Here is a 23,046-nt window from a genome sequence, read left to right on the forward strand (position 1 = left end):
TATCAGCACTACTGTGGAAAGCAGTGATTGTCCGCACCCCTGTGCTGAGTACTGGAGAGGCCGTGATCTTGAATCCTGTGTTCAGTTTGGGGCCTCTCACTACAAGAGAGACATTGAGGTGCTGGAGCAGGTCCAGAGAAGGGCAGTGGAGCTGGTGAAGGGTCTGGAGCACAAGTGTGATGAAGAACGGCTAAGGGAACTGAGGGGGCTTAGTCTGGAGAAGGGAAGGCTTGGGAGGGGACCTTATCACTCTTTACAACTACATGAAAGGAGGTTGTAGTGAGGTGGGTGTTGGTCTCTTCTCCCAAGTAACAAGTGATAGGGCAAGAGGTAACGGCCTCAAGTTCAACCAGGAGAGGTTTAGATTGGATACTAGGAAAAATCACTGAAAGGGTTGTCAAGCACTGGGACAGGCTGCCCAGGGAAGTGGTGAAATCACTATCACTGGAGGCTTTTAAGACATGTAGATGTGGCACTTAGGGACATGGTTTCCTGTTGGGCTTGGCTGTGTTAGGTTAATGGTTGGATTCAATGAACCTAAAGGTCTTTTTCAATCTAAACAATTTTATGATTCTAAATTGAAGCTTAATCTGTTTAAATAATGTTCCCAACTGTGATGCAGCAGTAGCTGAGAATGACTTTTCCTTTGCTTTTGCTTTAGAAGTTAAGAAAGCAGAGAAAGAGGAAGAATCTTGTTAGAAAACTAGTTGTTGCAGATTAAGTTGTTCTCAGAAGCACTAAATATGTAGAAAGGTGGCAGTGAGGTATGTGGGAGTAAGAAAAACTTTTCACATAGAAACAAGTGAACCGGTATCCAGTATTTACACTGCTGATACCATGCGCTAACACTTCGTTCTATTTATCAATAGAGAGTGTAACTATAGGATATAACTCTGAGTATTATAAATTTCTTACCTAATAGAATCATAGAATCACAGGGTGTTTTGGGTTGGAAAGGACCTTAAAGTTCATTTAGTTCCAACCCCCTGCCGCGGGCAGGACCACCTTCCACTAGACCAGGTTGCTCAGAGTTCCATCCAGCCTATGAACACTGCCAGGGACAAAGCAATAATCCAAATAGCATGAATTTCGAAGGCTAGCATCATATTAGCTAAAAGATGCAGTACTCATAGATTTCTGGTCCCGTATATAGAGGTGTAATGTATCTTACTTCAAACTAATGTACTTGTTCTGGACAGTTTGTGTGAAAATGAGTGCTGCACTCTCCAGAAGATGATGACAGTTTCTCAGTTTACCTTTTCAGTTTTCAAATCCTCACAGTCTGACACCAGTTGATACAGTCACTGCCTGTTCTGAATCATGCAAAAGACAGAATACAAAAATAGCTTGCAGCAGCAGCATATAAAGCAGGGTTTTCCATATCAAGGTCAGAGAATCCGGTTTGTTTGCAAGAATGGTGGGAAGGAATGGGATAAAATCTAAATATTGCTAACATGGCATTGAAAAGTACTTCAGCTAGAATATGCAGGAAAACATTCCAATCAGTAGCGTATCTTTTTAAGTTTTTTAGATTTATTCCTCTTCTGGAGAAAATACAAGCATGGTTGTTCTGTAAAATTTGGCCAGGTACAAAGCAGGAAATTTGGTTTCATTTCCTTGCCTTTATTTTGTTTCCCAGCAATTGATGCTGGGAAGTAAGGATTAATGGAAGTTCATATCTATGTATATAGATATGTATTATATAATGATTTTAAGGCTTTAAGGATATGTATTATATAATAATTTTAAGGGTTTTGTTCAGCTGAAAGACATGGGTAGAATATGGGTCCTGTGGAGCTATTTTATTTCATTCTAAGTATTTTGAAATCCTGAGCAAAAGATGCATATTAACTGTCTGTGCTTGTTACTTCTTTACATATTCATCCTGCAGATACATGGACTTTTCTATGCTTTAGGAAATGCTGTGTTACGTGCAGTTTGTGGTGGGGCTTTTCATTTTCACAGGTGCCATATTTGGTGGGGTTTTTCTGTTCTCTTTTCTCCAGGCTGATGCCATGGCATCATCAGGGCTCTTCTTCAAAGATGGAAAAAAGCGCATTGATTACATCTTGGTGTACAAGAAGTCAAGTCCACAGGTAGAAAAAAGAAGCACATTTGAAAAGAATTTGAGAGCAGAAGGGTTGATGTTAGAACGAGAGGTAAGTCTTGTAGCTTATGTGGCATAAAACCCTTTTATAGTATTGTCATACTTAACTGAATTTATAAAAGATTCTTGAAAACCTTAAAAGCCTTTCCAATCAGGCTGTTCCTACCATTTGTTTGATACTACTAAATTACTACTAACTATTGTTTAACATGTTTTGGGGATGCATGCTTTTACACACACACATGTACTCTCCATACGTGTGTAGTGTAGTAGAGTGAAAATTTCCAGCTCCTTATGCTTGCAGAAGAAGCTTCAGTAATTCATGTTATTGTTTTAATATATAACCTCTATGTCTTCAAGCACAATGCATGAAGGACTAAATGTCTCTGGTTTTCAACGGGTTAAGACTGTCAGTGTCAAGTTAATCCATGCCTAATAATGACAGTATTAATATAAAAATGAAGGAAAACAGAGCCAGGAAAACAGCCTTGAATTTTTGCTGTTTCATCAATTACTTACCAAACAGGTACATGTTTAGTTTGTCCTGAAGTAAGCTCCTATAGTGCCTCTGTCTTTTATCCTGATTTATACATTTCAACTCAATGGAATCACCTTACATTTTCTGTGTTAAAGGTTTTAACCAGTTTGTAGTCCTTGCAAGCTGTAGCTGACAATGCAGCATGTTAAATAGTCATAAAAATCTAACCTGAGAGTGGATTCAAATTTGGTTTTGAGGCTTTTAAAGATTGTTACAGTCTAGTTGTAATAATACCTGGTTTTGTTCAAATTTCAATAAAAATCCCAATCTCAACTGGTGTCAATTGACACTTCAGAAAACAAGAAGTTTAAGATCATAATTCTAGATATCAGGTGGTTTAAATTGTCTTCCAGTAGTATCTATTTATCCACATCATTTAAGAAAAATAAAACCCTAGAAGCAGTATTATTGAACTGTGGTATGACTTTCTGGAACTGTGTAGTTAGAATTGTGAGCAATAAAGATTTTATTAATCCTTTAACTAAATTCTGCTTTACCTTTACTTACCAAACCTTGCATCCCTTAAGTTTTTGGGAGGATATAATCGAACTCAGCTGGACAAAAATATTTGCTTATAAAAACTCAGGCAAATATGTCTTGGGAGAAGGGTGTGGAACTGTTCGTAAGAAAAGATAATCTGAAATGCTGAAACTTGTTTTATGTACAGATAAATTAGCAATGAAAAACATTTGTGCAGAGTATTCCTTGAGATTTTACCAAAAACTAGTAATTCATGCAGAGATAACATTTATAATTTCATAGCAGATACTGTAATTATTTAACTGTTCCCTGGAGCTGCCATTTGGCAGAGCAGGATCTGCGGTCTTCTCCCAGCTGTTCGTACATCTCCAGCAGCTGAGCACTCTTCTCCTTACATGGGAGACACATAGAATAGTCTTCAAGCTGCTCGTCTAAGATGATTTTGAGGGGATTTAAAGTAAATTCATTTATTGCATGTCCAAAAATGCTTCATTCAGCCTTTCTCAACTTCTGCTGTGTCTGGGACCAAAGATACGCCTAGAGAGTTACTAGCTTACTCCTATTACGGGGTTTGGAAAGGAAACAAAGAAGTTAATAATTTTCCTTTGTCTAGCTGAGAGCTCTTACAGTGTTTTCAGACTTGCATAGTCACTTGAAGGCCTAAATGCAGAATTTGGCCCTGAGGAATGCTTTTAGAAAGGTGAGTGCCATAGAGATTTGAATTGCTAACATGTATTTGTTTGCTACCACTCTTTACAGCCAGCTGTTACAAACAGTGATATCATGTTTGTTAAAATTCACTGTCCGTGGGAGACATTGTGCAAATATGCAGAAAGAATGAATATCAGGATGCCTTTCAGGTACTGTGGAAACTCATTTCAGAAACTTGTAATTTAGTGCTTAATACTAAAAGTTCATTACTTACCTTAAGGCTGAAATGTAGTCTTTGTTGCGTCGTGGCAGGCACACTTACATGTAATTTAGTGTGGTGGTAGGGGAGAGGAGAAACAAATCATAAGCACTGTTCTTTTCACATTTACGTGTGGTACTTGTTTTCAGACTTACCTGCCAAATCATATTGACCATATGTCTTTAGAAAATACTGTTAGTAGTTCACATATTATTTTAAGGCTTTGGAGACGTCCAGATATCCTCCATCTGAGCTCAGGTATTCTCAGTGATTTTAGGGTATTTCTGAAGTCTTACCTAAAAGCAAGTGAAATGACAGAAATAGCTGGTGTCTCATGTGTCTCCAATATAACATATATTTGCATACTTTGAATAAAATTAGATTTATTTCTGGGTTCTGTAGCTTTCCTGTGGCAGAATAATGAAATGAATTGACTTCCTTCTATCATATATTTTTACAATAAATATTTCTTTATTGATTTGTAGACGGGCTGAGAGAGCTGTGCTTGTTCAGCCTGGAGAAGAGAAGGCTCTAGAGAGAGCTTATAGCAGCCTTCCAATACCTAAAGGGAGCCTACAAGAAATCTGGAGAGGGACTTTTTACAAGGATGTGTAGTGGCAGGATAAGGGGTAATGGCTTTAAACTGACAGAGGGGAAATTTATATTTGAAATTAGGGAGAAATTCTTCCCTGTGAGGGTGGTGAGGCCCTGGCACAGGTTGCCTAGAGAAGCTGTAGCTGCCCCATCCCTGGCAGTGTTCAAGGCCAGGTGAGACAGGGCTTGGAGCAACCTGGTCTAGTGGAAGGCATCCCTGCCCGTAGCAGGAGGTTGGAACTAGCTGGTCTTTAAGGTCCTTTCCAACCTAAACCTTTCATTTCCAGTGTTTCTATTTAGGACACAGTTAATATTTTTTGCAACAATACAGAAATTTTTAAAGGAGAAAACATGCCTTTTCAAATTTATTAATAATGTTCTTCCAGAGAGAGAAGAGCATGTAGTGTGCTGTAAATCTCCTCAGGAGTTAAAAGTGGTAACTAGATGCTGAAGCTGTGTGATTCAACAGAAAATACCCTTAGAGCACTCCTTTCTTATTTGAATTGCCAGGTGCTTTATCCTTCATGTCAGCTATCACAGTATGACTCTCTTATATTGCTCCTAAACTGGAGTCATCATGAAGCATCTTTCGCTCAAAACTTGCTTCAAATACCCAGTTCCATACTGAGTTTCCACTAATCCCATTAAGCCTTCAAAGTCCTTTCCATAAAAAAGGTGTTTTCTTAAGTCATCTTCCTTGTGCATTTGAGCTTTTCTAGTTTGAATACTTGTCAACATTTTAAATATACAAGTATTTGCCTCTGTGTACACATACATAAACAATCTAAACTCCAATTAAAAAATACTTCCTTCATCCTTCTGATACATGAAGTCACAAAATTAAGTTAGGATTTAGCAATGGTTTGGTTTGAATTCTTCATCTTCCTAGTAACTTCATAGTTCTACTGAACTATGAAGTTACTGTAGTGCTCTTCAGGAAAAGAAAGGCTAAGATTTGAAGTGCTGCTTCATTTGGAAGGTATTTGAAGTTATGTTTGTTTATTGTTATTAACTGAGATATAAATACATTCTCTGGGCTTTTTTTCCCCAAGTGTCTGATCCCTGTTTCTTTGTTTCTGGGCTGTTGCTTAAGCTTCTTTTAATCCCACTTAGTTCATTACACCAAAAGTAGATAAAATGATAAATTCTCCTGTTTCACCTTGTTGGCAGTTTTGCTGTAGAATGAAACACAGTAATTTGTTAAGAAAAAAAGCCCACTCTCCACATCTACCACCATAATAGAACTGTGAGAAATAGTAAACTGATCATCATTTATTTTGTCCTTTCAAAGATTTTAATAGGAATTTTAATGAAAATGCAATCTAAAACTGGTGTGAATATTTCAAACAGTCTATTCACTGAATTTCCATACTTTTTAAAAAATAAACGTAAATACATTTTTATTGTGACCACAGAGTAGATGTAGCAGAATAGCTAAGGTTGGTCTTGCTCTGCCAGCAGCCTGTCTGAAGTGTCCAATACAGAAGCCAAGCAAATATAGGGCACTGTATCACAGTATGCTAGAGATTGGAAGGGACCTCAAAAGATCATCTAGTCCAATCCCCCTGCTGGAGCAGGAACACCTAGATAATGTTACACAGGAATGTGTCCAGGCGAGTTTTGAATGTCTCCAGGGAAGGAGACTCCACAACCTCCCTGGGCAGCCTGTTCCAGTGCTCTGTCACCCTCACTGAGAAGAAGTTTTTTCTCAAGTTTAAGTGGAACCTCTTGTGTTCCAGTTTGTACCCATTACCCCTTGTCCTATCATTGTCTGCCACTGAGTAGAGCCTGGCTCCATCCTCGTGACACTCCCTCTTTATATATTTATATACACTAATAAGGTCACCCCTCAGTCTCCTCTTCTCTAAACTATAGAGACCCAGCTCCCTCAGTCTTTCCTCATAAGGGAGATGCTCCACTCCCTTAATCATCTTAGTTGCCCTGTGCTGGACTCTCTCCAGCAGCTCCCTGTCCTTCTTGAACTGAGGGGCCCAGAACTGGACACAATATTCCAGACGTGGTCTCACCAGGGCAGAGTAGAGGGGAAGGAGGACCTCTCTCGACCTACTAACCACCCCTCTTCTAATACACCCCGGGATGCCATTGGCCTTCTTGGCCACAAGGGCACAGTGTTGGCTCATGGTCATCCTGTCTTCCACTAGGACCCCCAGGTTCCTCTCCCCTACACTGCTCTCTAACAGGTCGTTTCCCAACCTATACTGGAACCTGGGGTTGTTCCTGCCCAGATGCAGGACTCTACACTTTCCCTTGTTATATTTCATCCAGTTATTCCCTGCCCAACTCTCCAGCCTGTCCAGGTCTCGCTGGATGGCAGCACAGCCTTCTGGCATGTCAGCCACTCCTCCCAGCTTAGCGTCATCAGCAAACTTGCTGATGGTACACTCAATTCCCTCATCTAAATCATTGATGAATATATTAAATAATGCTGGTCCCAGTACTGACCCTTGAGGCACTCCATTAGTTACAGGCCTCCAACTAGACTCAGCCCCATAGACTACAACTCTCTGGCTTCTCTCCTTCAGCCAGTTCACAGTCCACCTCACTACCTGATCATCCAGACCACACTTCCTCAATTTAGCTGTGAGGATGCTGTGGGAGACTGTGTCAAACGCTTTGCTGAAGTCAAGGTAGAACACATCCACTGCTCTGCCATCATCCATCCACCGTGTTATTTCCTCATAAAAGGCTATGAGATTGGTCAAACATGATTTCCCCTTGGTGAAGCCATGTTGACTGCCCCTCATAACCCTCTTATCCTTGATATGCCTTAAGATGGCACCAAGGATAAGGTGTTCCATCACTTTCCCAGGGATGGAGGTGAGGCTGACCGGTCTATAGTTACCCGGGTCCTCCTTCTTGCCCTTTTTGAAGACTGGAGTGACATTTGCTTTCCTCCAGTCCTCAGGCACCTCTCCCGTTTCCCAAGACTTGGTAAAGATGATGGAGAGTGGTCTAGCAATGACTTCCGCCAGTTCCCTCAGCACCCGCGGGTGCATCCCATCTGGACCCATGGATTTATGGATGTCCAGATTGCTCAACTGGTCTCTAACCCATTCCTCATCGACTAAGGCAAACCGCTCCGTTGACCTGACTTCATCTGAGGTCTCAGGGCTACAGGGCTCTTCAGGACTGCCTGCAGCAGAGTAGACAGAGACAAAGAAGGCATTCAGTAACTCTGCCATCTCCGTATCTTCTGTCACCAGGGCACCCACCCCGTTCATCAGTGGGCCTACATTGCCTCTGGTGTTAGTTTTATCTGCCATGTATTTGAAAAAGCTCTTTTTGCTGTCCTTGACCCTTCTCTCCAGGTTTAATTCTAAGCAGGCCTTAGTCATCCTAGCTGCCTTCCTACATCCTCTAGCAGCAGCCTTATATTCCTCCCAAGTGGCCAGCCCCTCCTTCCATGACCTGTAAACTCTCCTCTTCCACTTGAGCATACCCAGCAATTCCCTATTTACCCATGCAGGTCTCCTGGCCCTCTTCCTTGACTTCCTACGTGTCGGGATGCTCCGATCTTGAGCTCGGAAAAAGCAATCCTTGAATGCCAAGCAACTATCTTGGGCCCCTTTACCTTCAAACAGCCTTGCCCATGGGATTTCCCCTAGCAATTGCTTGAAAAGGCCAAAGTTTGCCCTGCTAAAGCCCAGGGTTGCAATTCTACTTGCTATTCTACTGGTCCTACCACACAAGATCCTGAATTCCACCATCTCGTGGTCGCTGCAACCAAGGCAGCCCTCAACCCTTACTGCTTCGACCAGACCCTCCTTGTTAGTGAGGATGAGATCCAGCAGCGCTCCTCTCCTGGTCGGCTCATCCACCATTTGCAGGAGGAAGTTATCATCCATACACTGGAGGAACCTCCTGGACTGTGGCTGGGTTGCTGAGTGGTCCTTCCAGCAAACATCAGGGAAGTTAAAATCCCCCACGACGACCACGGCCTGTGACTGTGAGGCCGCTCTCAGCTGCCTGTAGAAGGCCTCGTCAACTTCCTCACCCTGATCTGGTGGTCTGTAACAGACACCCACAACAGTATCGCCCCTGCCAGCCTGCCCCTTAATTCTCACCCACAGACTCTCAACTCGCTCGTCATCTGTCCCTGGAGAGAACTCAGTGCATTGTAGTTGCTCCCGCACATAAAGAGCAACCCCACCACCCCGCGTGGCTGGCCTGTCTTTCCTGAAAAGGACATAGCCCTCCATGACTATATTCCAGTCATGTGAGCTGTCCCACCACGTCTCTGTAATTGCCACCAGATCATAGTCTCCTGACTTAACACAGGTTTCCAACTCCTCCTGCTTATTTCCCATGCTGCGCGCATTGGTGTACAGACATTCCAGGGAGCGAGCTGAGCACACCGATTTCACCCTAGGATTATAGGAGGCCTCCCAGTCTTCATCAATTCTGGAGTGCTGCCCCACTGGGGCAAGCCCAGCTACAACCCCATCCCCCTTTCGAATCTAGTTTAAAGCTCTCCAAATGAGCCCTGCTAATTCGTGCCCCAGCATCCGTTTGCCTCTGTGAGATAAACCTTTCCCACATGCCATTGTCCAGACTGGTGCCCTGTAAAACCAGCCGTTATCAAAGAATCCAAAGCCCTGCCTGCAGCACCAGTCTCGAAGCCAATCGTTTACGAACTGAATCTTCCCATTCCTTCCCACATCATCAGTGGAAGATGGAAGGAGTGAGGAGAAGATCACTTGAGCCCCAGACTCTTTCACCATCCGCCGCAAGGCCCTGTAGTCTCTCTTCATCCCCCTCAGACTGCGGGAAGCAGCTTCCCCCTCACCTGTCTGGAAGACCAGCAGCGGGTAGTAGTCTGTCGGGTGCACCAGGTTGGGGAGCGCCCTAGTGATATCCCTGATCCGGGCTCCAGGCAGACTACACACTTCCTTATGATGAGGGTCAACTCTGCATATCGGGCCCTCTGCTCCTCTCGCCTACTACAATGACCCTTCTTTCTTTCTTATCAGAGGCAGTCTTGAGGTGCAAAGTCGACCGCCTTTTCCTATGTGGCCTTGTGGGCTGGCCTTGCCCCACATCCTCACCTACCTCTCCTTCAAGATCCAGGGCCTCAAACCTATTACGGAGGGACACCTGGGGAAGCAGGGCAGGAAGAGGGGAGGGTTTCCCACGACGCCGAACTGGAACTCGCTTCCAACCCTCGTCGTCTTTTTGGTCCCCTACCTCTGCGCAACAGCTACAGGGCAGGGGCTGTCTCAGGCCATCCCCCTCTGTGTGAGAAGGCAGGGGGTCCTTCCCCTTTCGGGGGTATCTCCCTGGAACCGTTCTGACTGGCACGCCAGGGAGTTACTCCACCAGTCGATCTCCCTTTCGCACTCCCTGATGGTCCTCAGCGTCTCAACCTCCTCCTTAAGTCTTGCCACCAGGCTAAGCAGGTCTTCTACCTGCTCACACCTCACGCAGGTCGAACGCTGTCCTCCCTCCCCCGGCAGCAGCAGGCTCTGGCACTCCCTGCATCCAGTGACCTGAACAGCCACGGTTTGGGACGGGGTCTCTGTCTGAGTTGCTGCAGTCACCTTACTGCAAGCTCTCTTTCTGGAGGCGACCATATTGGTCGGCAGTCTGGGACACCAGCAACAGGGTCAGCAACACGACCGGCTTGTTCCTCCCTGCCGCTGGCGGGCAGTGACACGGCGCTGCCCTCTCAGAGGCTCCTTCAAGGCAAGCGGCAGGGGGGTGGTCACCGTCACCGTGGGAACGCCCCCCGCCACGTCAGCCTCTCTCTCGCAAGGGCTGCTGTGGCTTCGGGGGTCGGGAGATGTGGGGAGCCGCGATGTCTCTGCGCTGTCGCCTCTGGTTTTCCTCATCTCCGCTGACCCTCGCTGTCACTGAAGCGTGCCGGCTGCGGCTCTAGCTGGGCTAGCTCCGATCAGCTGACTGAATTGTATCATGGTGCATTCTCTCTTTCCAGAAGGCTGTGGTTTACAGCCTTTCTGAGGCGGAATTCATGTCTTCATCTCTATTAAATTAGTCACTGGTGGCTTTTCATGAATGTAGAAATAGCGATTTAAGCTTCTGTAACGACATCCTGTGACCACACACTTTGTAATTCAATGACATGTTCTGTCAAAGCACTTTAGTTTTAAGTCTTGAGCCTGCTTATTTAAATCAAACCTTTCTTAACTGAGTGGCATATATTGTTTTCCTGAAGTAACTATTTTCTTCATTCAATGCATAGAGGAAGCTCAAATCATACAGTTCTCCCGCAATTACAGTGAACTAGAGTGGTTCCCTCCCTGTGAGGAGCAGGGAGTTCGACTCAATGGTCCTTATGAGTCCTTTCCAACTGGAGATATTCTGTGATTCTAAGAACAGATTATTTCTCTTAGCCTTCATCTGATCTAACAGTGGTTTCTGGCTGCCAAAGAGCAAACCTTCCCTGCGTTACTTCAATACAATATACCCTTGCTGTCCTGCAGAGTGTTGCAAAATTTTAGCTTTTGGGTATGGTCACTAAAAATATATTTTGGTACCATATATGACTAATGCCATAAGAATTAACCATGTACTTTTTAGGTTCATTTTGCTCAATTCAGGAATCTAAACAAAACTAATACAATTATTACACAGGGTAAGAAGTATTTCTCTTCATTGCTGAAAAATAAAAAATGCTTTTTGCTGACATAAGGGACCATCCAATATCCCAGAACTGTTTTAGTATGGCATCATACTGAAAATGTGTTGGCAGATGCAAAGTATACATCATGTATATAACACAGATGGAATCTTGGTGTTTCAGTTGCAAAAGGAAATCTGGCTCACATTGTAAAAGACTTGTCTGTGCTAATCACTGTATTGTTGTGTTGTATATGGTTTCAGACAGGTCTTATGTTAGCAACAAGGTTAGGTCATGACTGAATTGTACTTTTTTAAAAACAATTTATAGAATCATAGATTCATATAATAGTTAGGTCTGGAAAGGACCTTAAGATCATGAAGTTCCAACCCCCCTGCCATGGGCAGGGACACCTCACACTAAATCATATCAAGGCCTCATCCAACCTTCTCTTGAACACTGCCAGGGATGGAGCATTCACAACCTCCCTGGTCAACCTATTCCAGTGCCTCACCACCCTAACAGAAAAGAATTCCCTCCTTATATCCAATCTAAACTTCTCCTGTTTACTTTACTTAAAACTGAGACAGGGGAAGTTTAGATTGGGTATAATCTGTCAGTAGAAATAAAACATCTATTTCTGGAGCTCAAGAACTTAGACCTGTGTCTATAGTTATCTTGTGGCATATTATTGTTGTGTGTAAAGAATAAATAAGTCGTATCTGTAGCTTAACTGGACTTCCATCTGTGCAAAACAGCTGAGGCCAATTAAAGAGAATGAGGTTTTTTTGTTAAAAAATGTAGTGTCTGAGAATCCTGTCATGATTCTTCATTGCTTTGTTTTACCATTCTGCCTAGTAGTACCGAGTGCCAGGCTGCCAGCACTGTGCACATTGGTAGATACAGAGTTTTCCAATGGCCGCTTATTTTTCAAGCCACATTTCCATCTTACTCTTTTTAATGTATTCAGTTCATTGTTACCTTAATGTAAGTAATGTGAAATGATTCAAATTGAATGATTCAAATACTGCCCAGATGGGCAGTTGCAGATATTGTTAATTATGTGTAGTTCTAGGCTAAGAAGTGATGGGGAAGTATTCAGAGTGAAACTGCTGTTTTTATGTGTTAGAATGGAGGGAGGGATAAAGTATCAATTGAAATAATGTTAAACTTTTATAATCATGTAGCCAAATAAATTTGTTTTGATTCCTCCTAAAAAGCAAACCTTGCAGAAGTAGAAAGCATTGAGGCAAATTTTAAGTAGAAGATGAACTGAGTGAGGAGCACAGTCCCTGATGCTGAGCTTCACTGCCCCCAGATGAGAATCATGGGAAATATATGGATAACCCAAGGAATCTGCAAAATCAGTGCCTTTGTGTGGTTTAAATGTGCCATGAAGTGATAGGTGTAGGCCAAAAAGAAAAGCCGAAAGCCTTAAAATAGATATGCAAAATATTAACGTTGCAGAAAATACTTCTTTGTATGGTTTCAAAGTAGGTGTTCTCATAAGACTTTAGAGGGGATTTCTGTTGTCTTCCTCTAAGTGTCTATGAGCACTGAAGGGTGGAAAGAAAAGGATTGTTAACATGAAAGTTGTTTGTTGCAGTTAGTACTCTTACATTTTTAGGGCTGTGTGTTCTTCAGTTGGATGCAAAATATCAAGGGAAGGCGATGGTAGAGCACTTCAGAGAATGAAGAGAGCATCTCATGATGTTAAGTGCTTACAGGATTTAATGCATAAAGTGCATAAAGCATTTAGAAGTATGGGAGCCCTGGTGATTCTCCTAAAATGAGTTTTCTGAAGTAAAGGCTAAGAAAGACCACATGAAATGAATACATAGCATGACACCACTGAACCTTGTCTGATGAAGGAATTGTTGATTAGCTATTACTGCTATTAACTACAAGCTATTATTGTTATTAACTACAAATATAAATTTTAATTTTGACTCAAATTTCAAACTTGAAAATATGTGAAATTACAGCATTTTAATAACTTTTCTATTCCAGTTGCATTTTTTTAAGTGTTTTCTGTTTTTCTGCCTATGAAAATGCATGTTTTAAAATGTCCAGTGTTCTTTTATAATATATATGTCCTTTGCAGCTGCCTCCTACTTGATTATTCTCAGCTGATTTTTGCTGTTCTTTCAGGAAAAAATGTTATTACACTGACTGGAGGAGCAAAACGATGGGCAGGTTGGTGGGTGATGTGTAGCTTCTAATTTTACCAGATAGTCACCCTGCTAAAGAAAATCCATTCGCAGTTGTAAATTTATCAAGGAAACTTGGAAAATTAGATTATTTTCTTGAAAACTCAAAATATGTTAGCTCATAGTGTTACAATATTCATGTGTAACAAGATGCAGTACTTCAAAGCTTTGCCAGGTCTCATTTTAGAAATGCAAAAATGTTTATGCAAAAAAAAAAAATGGCCTTATCCTGGCAGGAAAGGTTTAATGCTGGAGCTCTCTCTGCAGTTCTTTCTGCTGCACCGAGAGATATTTCTTTGGCATGAAAGATCCATTTGAGTGTATGTCTCAGATTCTGGTATTCAGCTATTTCCTTAGACATGCAAACGTAACTTTGCATGTTAACACTTCATGTGTATCCTGGTGATATGGACTAAATCAACACCACACAAGAGGCTGTGTTGAGTTTAGATTTGATAGCTGTCAGAATAACTGCGGGGAAAGCTGTTTAACTCTGAGACACAGACATGCAGACCTCACCCATGACTGCTGCTGTTGCTGCTTTTGTCAGACAGGAATGGCTACAAGGGGCCACAGCAGCATGCAAAAAAGAGTCTAAGGGAGCTGGGGAGTAAAGACAGGGGGCACTGGGAACTGTAATCACTCCCTGTTGCTCTAGCCAGACATAATGATGTCTTGTAAATCCTAATTGCCTGTGGAAAAGATAGGAAAATTTTTACAGGAGGGAAATCTGAAAGTTTTTTGTCATGGGTTTTCTCAAATGGATTTTGAGCTGAGATTACAGTTGATTTTGTTCTCCTGTTGTTACTTGAGATGATGAAGATCTCTCATTATTTCTTAGGAAAAATTTAAGTAGTCTCATGATACCAGTTTGCAACATGATCAGCAAGATGATCATGTTTTTATATAACAAAAACATAAAGCACTGTTGAACGGTACGGTGACAGAACTTTAAATGCATAAGCAGATAAAATATATTGAAATAAAACAATCTGTAACTGAAATTTACAACTGCATTTTTTACTCTTCCCAGTCATTCACATGCTTGCTCCATTTTAGTGTTCATTATAAAAAATGTAAGTGATGTGCTTTGTAATGCAAGGGCAAAATCAACAAGCTTTGCTGCAAAATTGTCTCATTTTGTCTGTAATCCATCTGGTGAGTCCTAGATATTAAATAAATTTATTTTTCTTATTATGGAAGGACAGATGCCTGAAGCATGCAACTGAATTTGCACGGTACCTGTGAACTAAGTAATAAACAGTTTTCATGCCAGATTGACTTTTTTCATTTGAGACAAATACTTTTACTTGTGATTTACTTTGTTAGAATTTGGTGAATATTTTTCTGAATACTTTTTCTGTCAGTTTCTATAATACAGTGCACAAAGCAGTAGTGTGGAAAAAAATAAAGCAGCTATTTCTAAAAATGAAAGCTAATGCTAAAATTGCTGACGTGCATATCTTGAACTAGATGATCTTTAAGATCCATTCCATCCCAAACCATTCTACAATACTGTTGTTGTTTCTTTTCATCTTACAACTTTTCCAGCTTAACTCTTCTCTGTAACTCATTAAATCTCTTACTAATATTTCTGTAGAATTTGCAAGAGCCACAGCAAATAACTATTAAAATCTTTGTATATCAAAGGTAAAATTTTAAGGCTACAGATTTTCTATAATTTAATGTGAGGTAGCACTAGCGTATTAGACCCTTCTGCAACATGTACACTTCCCTGAATTTATTGATGTGGTTATATGATCTTAAATGCTCTTTAAAACTTCCACAGAAGATTTAGGGGCATGAAGGAAGAGAAGGTTAATGGAATGCTTACTGGTATAGCACTTTCCTTATATGTGATATCTCTCGATTTCTTCATTTATGTACCTTAAAAAAACCCTCAACATTGTATTTCACCCTGTAAAGCTTGAATTCTATTCAAAGGTCCGTGCTATAGAAATAATTTTATCATACTCATTAATAGCAGTATTTGGAAATCCTTCACAAATCTTTTCAAAGGAAGGTGTGAGTTGCTGGAAGTGGGGTATGCAAGTATCAAAAGTTGCCTGAACTCTCAGATTTAAGACTGAATGAACTGATCTTGTATTCACAATATCAGACACACCAATTTCATGTTGGTAAAGAATGACATTGAGGAAGACAACACGAAAAGATAGTTGTCTTAGTATGCAGCTTCACTCCACCCACTGAAATGTTGAAATAAATTAATACTTCTAAGGTTAGAGAACCAAAATTGATTTTTGTTGAGCAGCTGAGCTGCAGTAATTCTGCTTTGCACAAGGACTTTTTGAAACCTTTTGGAAACCTTTTGGATTTTAATCTGCACACTGAAGAGAAATTGTTAATATCATTCCGTTGAACAAATTGGTGATGTTTGTGTCCGTATGTTGAATCTGTCAACCATAACATGTTTCCTATTACAAAACAAGGAAACATGCCATGGCTGTGTCATTTGGTGGCATATGGTTGATGAGTCTGGAGAGGCACAAACACTGAGCAAACTACTGGGTGGGGATTGCTGTCAAAAATACCTAACATGACCAGTGGCAGTTGCTTAATTCCAGTATCTTATTCCATGAGTCTGATCAGATAATTCTGAACTCATCTGTACTGCGTTCCTTTGCATTGCAGTCTGCAGAGTAAATGTAGTCTGCAAGGATTTTTGGACTAACTAGTTCTGCAAAAAAGAACAGCCAACCATATAAAAGAGAGCTGTACAGTCAAGAATGGAAGTTAAGTAAAGCTGAAATTACACACATCTTCATAAAATGTTATATTTTATATCGAAGAATAATATGTATACATGTTTCAGAACAGCATCCCCTAGTCCAAGGTGCATAAAGCTGCAGTAGTGCCCGCTGGAGGCGTTTCAGTAAGAGCATACCTGAAGTAATAGCTCATCTTTACAGCACTGTGCCACTCAGACATTTTTGATCTCCTTGCATGTGCATGAAGTCCTGACTTTGTGACTTCAGCAGACCAGTTCTGGTTTTAACTCTTATTAAAAAGACTACATTGAATAGTTGAAGTCAATATTCTGTTTAATCTGCTACTTTTGATCTAGAAACCACTCTGAGTAAAAATGCTAATACTTAGTCCTATTATTTAGGCAAAAACTTGTCTTAAATTTGTTAACACTTTGATTGAAAGCTTTGTGAAACTTCAACTTTGAAATAATGTAAGCCAAGAAAAGAGGATTATTGTGGTATGTGGGGTGATGAACTTTGAAATATTTTATGCTATCTGAAGGCACGAAGTTTCAGAGTCCTCATCTACAAGTGATGTAATGAAAAAGCAATCACATCTTAGATAAAAGATCTTTTTGCTTCAGAAGAGAAGTAATGTAATGAGGACATAATTTTTAATTTAGTTCAGTACTGTTCTTTATTACTTTGGATGTCAAAAGGAGCAGACATGAATGTTAAACAAGAGCTAATTTCTTTAAGATAATAATTATCTACTAATTCTTTTTAGATCTTTGGAGGGAGGAAAATATCACGACACATAACCAATTTTAGAACAATTTCATAATAAAAATTTGAAATCAAATGCATTGGTTTACTGTTCTTCCTAATGTATGTGCATATTTTCCTCATTAAAGAAAAGCTTGGGGTTTGGTTCTGAAAAATATCAGCAAGCATACAACAGAAAAAAAAGAGGAAAAAATCAAATGCAAACTTTACTGATACACACCATATATAACTTTGTACTGAGAGAACTTCCACTGAAACCAATAATTAACTCACAGTATACCTTACTCAACACTTAAGGGATGCACCTGCCTGTATTCTGTGTTTTGACTTTATGAACATAGTTATGTTCTTTGGCTCATCATGCTTTGTGTCAAATAGAGTGGTGTCCCTCAAGTGCAGTATCAGTTACATACAGAGTGTGTGCCAATGCCTTGGCAATGTAGAGTGAGAAGAAAATGTTGAGAATTTAAAATGTAAAATTTGGTTTAGCTTTCTATCTGATACTGTGTCAAGCAGGAGTAGAATGTTTTTCTTTTGCTGATGTTGATAAGAAGTATGTTTTCATAGAGGTCGCTTTGCTGCCTGAGGGCAACTTACTTTGTCATTGCTTACTACTCTAATTAGGAAATGAGTAGCTGTGCTTATGCTTAGCACAGGCAGTTAAGAATTCACCTCAGATAAATCTGATCCTGAAATTTACAGGTTTTGTGGATAGGAGATAGACATGCTTTATGTATCATGCAAACTTATTATTGAGTAAGGCCCAAATCCTGCTAATAAAGTATTATTTAGGGCATGCTTTTCTAAATTTTAGAGTTTTTCTGGATCTGTAATATGTTTATAGCACTAATTTAATAGATCTACTCCTTAAATACCTGTATTTCATTGCAGTTGAATATGAAAAGAAATATAGGTAAGCAAGGAGTGCAAAATCAAAGTGATGAGGAGGTAACTTCTAGCATTTGCTGAAAATTAACTGCACTTCACTAGATTTACCCCTGTGTATCCTGAGACACTAATTTAGAAAGGTGCCAGTAGAAGAAAGCCCTTTATATCACCAGTATATAATCTAATCGGGGATGCAAGTATTATATTTTGTTTGTAGTTTATAATGTCATTTTTTTTAGAAAACTGCAGGAAGCTATACCGAGGAGTTTTGTATAGCCGTGTCTGTATAATGTATCCTTTATTTGATGTTCAGGTATCCTGTTTTGTAAGGCAATATCAGCCTGAGGAAAAATTTGCAGGGGGAAGACTTACTGAAATTAGAAAACCTTAAAAATGTGATCCTGAACTGTCTCGTATGTACTTTAAAATTTTATTAGTTTTAGTGTCCAAGTTGCTAGGCAAGGGAGGGAGGAGTTACATTTGCCTTGGCCAGTGGCTCTAAAGAAAGTAATTAAATATGTTCTTGAGTAAAGTGTAAGCATCCGCAGTTCTGAGGGACTACCATGGAAAATTATTTTGCCCAGACTCAACAGTGCAGTCCCATCTCACACCATAATCCCACTAATTTTAGGATGAGTTGTGCTTGAGTGGAGCATGCAAGTAGATCAAAACAAGCAAACAAACAAACAAACAAAACCAATAAAAAACACCAAACTGTTAAATTTGCTCCTTAGCTCCTTATTTTCTACTAGTGGCAATTTCCTGCTTTCATTTAATTTCTAGTCTTTTTGTCACTAAAATGAAATGTTGGAGATGGAAAATAACAAGCAAGTGAGAGTGTGTAAATCTGCTTTCTTTTTGTCTCAGTTTGCAGAGGAACATGAGAGAGCTGAAAAGTTGGTTGCCCAGAAATCCAATGAAGCTCGATAAGGAGGCCCTACCTGATCTGGAAGAAACAGATTGCTACACAGCCCCCTTTAGCCGTGCACGCATACACCAGTAAGTGCCAGAACTGGCAAGGCAGTGCCAGAGACTACAAGGCTTTTTTATTTTCTCACTTCATCTAAGCAAGTGCTGTAGAGGCAGCCATTAACAGATGGTCACTGGCAAACACCCACTATCATATTAGATATTTTCTGTGAGTTTTCTCTTAAAGCCAAAATCTACTCTCTTACTTGCTGTTTGATGTAACTTGATATTTGACGTTACTTGCTGTTTTAGTCACTCAGAGGTATAGACAGAAATTTGACTGACAAATGAACCCTACCTTCTTGGTTTAGTTTTTCTTTCCATTACATGACAAAATGCAAATATTTGCTCAAGTTTGCTTTGCTTAATTACATATTTTACTTAGGCAAAACCCGAGACAGCTGTTGAAATTGGGAACACCTCAAGGCAAGCTAAAACCAGGAATGATTCTTTTCTCTCAGATCTGCTTTTTAAAAATGCTTTTGTATCTGAAAGTATTAATATATATACAACAAATAAGAACTGTATGTGTTCAGATCAGCATGTGGATAGTGATGTAGTTATAAACTGTGCCATAATTTTTTTTTCAGGGCCCTTATATGTTAAAATTCTGGCTGTGTCTTCATTTTTAAAGAATTTTCTGATACTTCTTTTTTGAGAGTAAAGTTCATTTAAAGCAGAAGTGTAAATTAGACTAAAGGGGAATATTTTCTCCTCAGTAAAGAAGCTATGTGGTAGTGAACTGTCTTTTCCCTGCAAACAAAACCAGCTCAGCTGATGTTATCAACAGTAATAGTGTCGCGTTTGGCACAACGCAGGCAAAAGCTCCTGCATGTCAGATTTCTGGCATCCAGAATCCAGAGCCATCTGGGAAAGGATGCTTTATTTGGCTCCAACCTGGGACTCTTCAAGGGGAAGTGGTGTGGAGCTGCTACTCAGGTATCCAGTGCGTGGAGGTATTTTATTGGGTTTTTTTCCTAAATCATAGTTCCCGTAGTACCATGACACAGGCATCTGCCAATTCATAAGTAACTTGAATTTGAGAACAGCACTGCTTCTGGAGATCTTTGTTTAAATTAATTATATCCAGAACAGAAATTAACTAGATAGTAGAAAATTTTAGAATTTACTTTTAGTTGTTATGTTTTCCCAACCATAATCTGTGATGATGGTAAATTTAATGGACCTGAGAAGATGCTCTAAGGATGTAAAATCTTGTATCATGGCAGAGGCTTTGGAACTTTACGGTCCCTTCCAGCCTAAACCAGTCTGTGATTCTGTGGTCTTGTGCAGTAACGAAGGAGGGTAGAGATCAAATAAATCACTGTAAGAAGAAAACACTTGAGCAGCTATGTTTCAATACCTGTGCATTGTTTCGAATATTAAAAGCCATTCATTATTTAAACAGTTTTACAATAAACAACAAAGACAGCTTCTTCAGCAATTCCACAAGAAGTAGAATCGTGCATCACATGCTACAGAGAACTAAGTATGAAGATGGGAAGTCCAAAATGGGTGAGACTGCTGTATTTTCTTCCTAACCTGAAGCTATAAAAGATTCATCTTTACTTGCCTCAAAGAGTATAGAGTCAAATCAGTTGATTTTGCTACTCATTAAAATCTTTTTATTCACTCAGTAACAGAGTTGAAAGAACGTCACATCAGTTATTTTCTTGAACAATTCAGTGAAAATTGACAGTATTTTTTCACCTAATTACTCATACTTTATCATAAATTGGAGAGATGTTGATAACTTTACATAATCAAGAGCCTCAATAAAGACAAGATATACCTCAGAAACCTGTTCCATGTTTTCAAGGTCTGATCCTACTAGTTCTGATACTAACAAGCAGTTCCAGTCCAGCACAGTTAATGTAAGCTATACGTAACTTATTTGAGGTCTCCGTGTAGCTCAGAGACAGCTGATCTGAAGACTAAATTAATTTATATCAACCTTTAACAGTATTATTTTTTGGAAGCTCATTTTCATTTACAATGAACAGGGGATGTATATGTGATTTGCTGTTTTCTTTTCAGGACTTAATTTAAGAATTAAATAGAGACATACTAAAATCTTATATTTTTGAAGGTGATAGAAATTATAGAAATCTGTTGCTTGAGTTTCTGAAGAAAAGCAGTAGCAAGAAAACCATAGAAAACAAGGGTCAAATATAACGCCCTTCAAGCTGATGAACGCAAATTTCAGTATGAGATTAGCTTTGCATAATTTGTATGTTTGAATGGACAAATCTGAAATCTGTCATAAGTACTAATTTCTGGGGAACCTCTTGGCTACAGACATGCTTTGCAAGTTACCAGATCTTTTTATTACCATTATTCATTGTTGTGTATTCTTTGATAGTACAATAGATCTGGTTTTAGGAAGACTGTAGGAACTGATCCAGAATGCTGTAGCCACTATGATGCAGAGCTCTGCTCTGATACAAAGTTCTTCAGCTGTCTTCTACTTAAAAATAACAGGTTAGCTTTTAACCCTGCAGGGGGTGTGCTGCCTCAAGGGTTGTCTGTCCCATACCATTCTCTGTGTATGTCACCCATAAAATCCATATCATATGCTCTGATGAATGCAACCTGAATATAACTGCCTTCTCGGACATGATCCGGCACAAGCATGTGACCCCGAGAGAAAAGTTGGAGATACTGGCCATCAGAAAGCTCTTGTAATTTGGCAGAGCCAGAAATCTTGGAGGATTTGCGTAAACAGTTGATGGGATTATTGATTATTGACATGTTTGGCAGCATCCTAAGCATCTAATATTAAGTTACATTCTCAATATCTAACTTGGAAATTTATTTGCTTGAAATTGTTATAAAAAATTGACATAGAAACTAATGCTTTTTTTTCTTTTTAGGTATTAATAGGTTACTGAATAATGGAACATATGAAGCAGCATTTCCACCCCATGAGGTAACTTGGTTAATTTTGTATCTAGATTAAAACTTGCACTGGCAGTTTCAGATCTTTAATTTTGTCATGCAAACGTTTAATGTCACTGCATAATCTGTTGCAACTCTTTTTATTCATAGCTCTTATTTTAATATTTGCTTTTAAAGTTCCTCTTATACAATGTATTAGAATAACTTCCTGGAATATTTTCTTGCTGAAATAGAATGTTATACTTCTTTTTTATTTGTATGAATTGGACATTGCTTGTGGAGTTCTTAATGAAAATATCATTTGTTCCAAATTGCTACATTTAATTGTATTGAATTATTTTTGCCTGCCACCTACAAAATGTTCTGTTTTTCTAATGGGTTGTGCACTTCATCACAGCTAGGGAGACTGGTTAATTATTTCCCATTTAGTCTTTTCTGAATAGTTCCGGACAGCTTCTATTTGGCAGTATCTTTTTCAGTAGGTTAAAGTCTACTGAAGACTGTAAACCCGTGAAGTAAATGAAAAACCTGTGTTTGATTTCAGAGGGTTTTCACACAGTCTTCGTGTATTGAAAAGAAAGAAGCAAGCCACACATCTTCAGGCATTTTAAATGCTGATCAGTAACATGGTAACTGCGGGTTAGTCTGTGATCTCTGGGATTGCTCAGACTGAATGTTGTGGCTTGGTCTTGTGTTTCAAAGAACTGACCTGCGCTTTACAAATTGCTGAGAGAATTTTTTTTTATAGCATTAATAATTAAATACTGGGGATATAGAGGAGTATTTTAGATAAATAATTAAACATCCTTGTTAATGCTCCAGCTGTGCATTACTGACTTCAGGGAAAAGCTGGCTGTAATACCAGAAAAACCTGTGAAGCTTTCTCTGGCTGTCAAAACTGTGCTATCATATCCATTTTACATATATGTTCCTTTGTATGGCTACTGTTTCAAAGTTTCAGCTAAGGTTAATGAAGTCATATTTTTAAGCCGCTCTTACTTTAATTTCTGCTTGACTGGTACTAAGGGCTAGTAGTTGGAGCACTTTCAATTTTATTTTTATTTTTTCTTTTATCACACAAGGAAATAAGAATGAAAATTCAGTCCCAGTGGGAATGCTGAGACTTGAACTCTGTTAGGCGTAAACAGTGCTGAAAGGAGCAGGGGAAGGGGAAAGATTTTAAAATATTCCTTTATGCTTTGCAGTCATTCATACAGGTGTCTGTGAAAATCAGTTGGTGTTCTGTTTCTAGGTAGGTGACTATGAGCATAAGTTGATGATCTTTTTCTGGGTGTTCCTAGACGTTGTGGCAGTCACACTCTGTGTTGTTATATTTGGTGCATGTCTTTGCTAACTGTAG

General features: G+C 39.8%; 1 protein-coding gene across 5 annotated transcripts in view; it reads left to right on the top strand.

Annotated features, from left to right (window-relative positions):
• ANO3 (anoctamin 3) overlaps window positions 1-23,046 on the top strand; it is a 212,283-nt gene that overhangs the window by 137,055 nt on the left and 52,182 nt on the right. For 4 of the 5 annotated variants that reach the window (XM_062614205.1, XM_062614207.1, XM_062614210.1 and 1 more), the window contains exons 5-10: window positions 2,007-2,159; window positions 3,885-3,985; window positions 13,379-13,423; window positions 18,687-18,818; window positions 20,197-20,303; window positions 21,662-21,717. In XM_062614205.1, coding sequence (XP_062470189.1) covers window positions 2,007-2,159; window positions 3,885-3,985; window positions 13,379-13,423; window positions 18,687-18,818; window positions 20,197-20,303; window positions 21,662-21,717 — 594 coding nt within the window. The remainder of the gene's footprint in view (window positions 1-2,006; window positions 2,160-3,884; window positions 3,986-13,378; window positions 13,424-18,686; window positions 18,819-20,196; window positions 20,304-21,661; window positions 21,718-23,046) is intronic. The other variant, XM_062614206.1, reaches the window with a different exon arrangement.

Source organism: Pezoporus occidentalis, unplaced genomic scaffold (assembly GCF_034315485.1).
Source record: "Pezoporus occidentalis ecotype Australia unplaced genomic scaffold, CSIRO_AGI_Poc_V1 ctg173, whole genome shotgun sequence".
Lineage (NCBI taxonomy): Eukaryota > Metazoa > Chordata > Aves > Psittaciformes > Psittacidae > Pezoporus > Pezoporus occidentalis.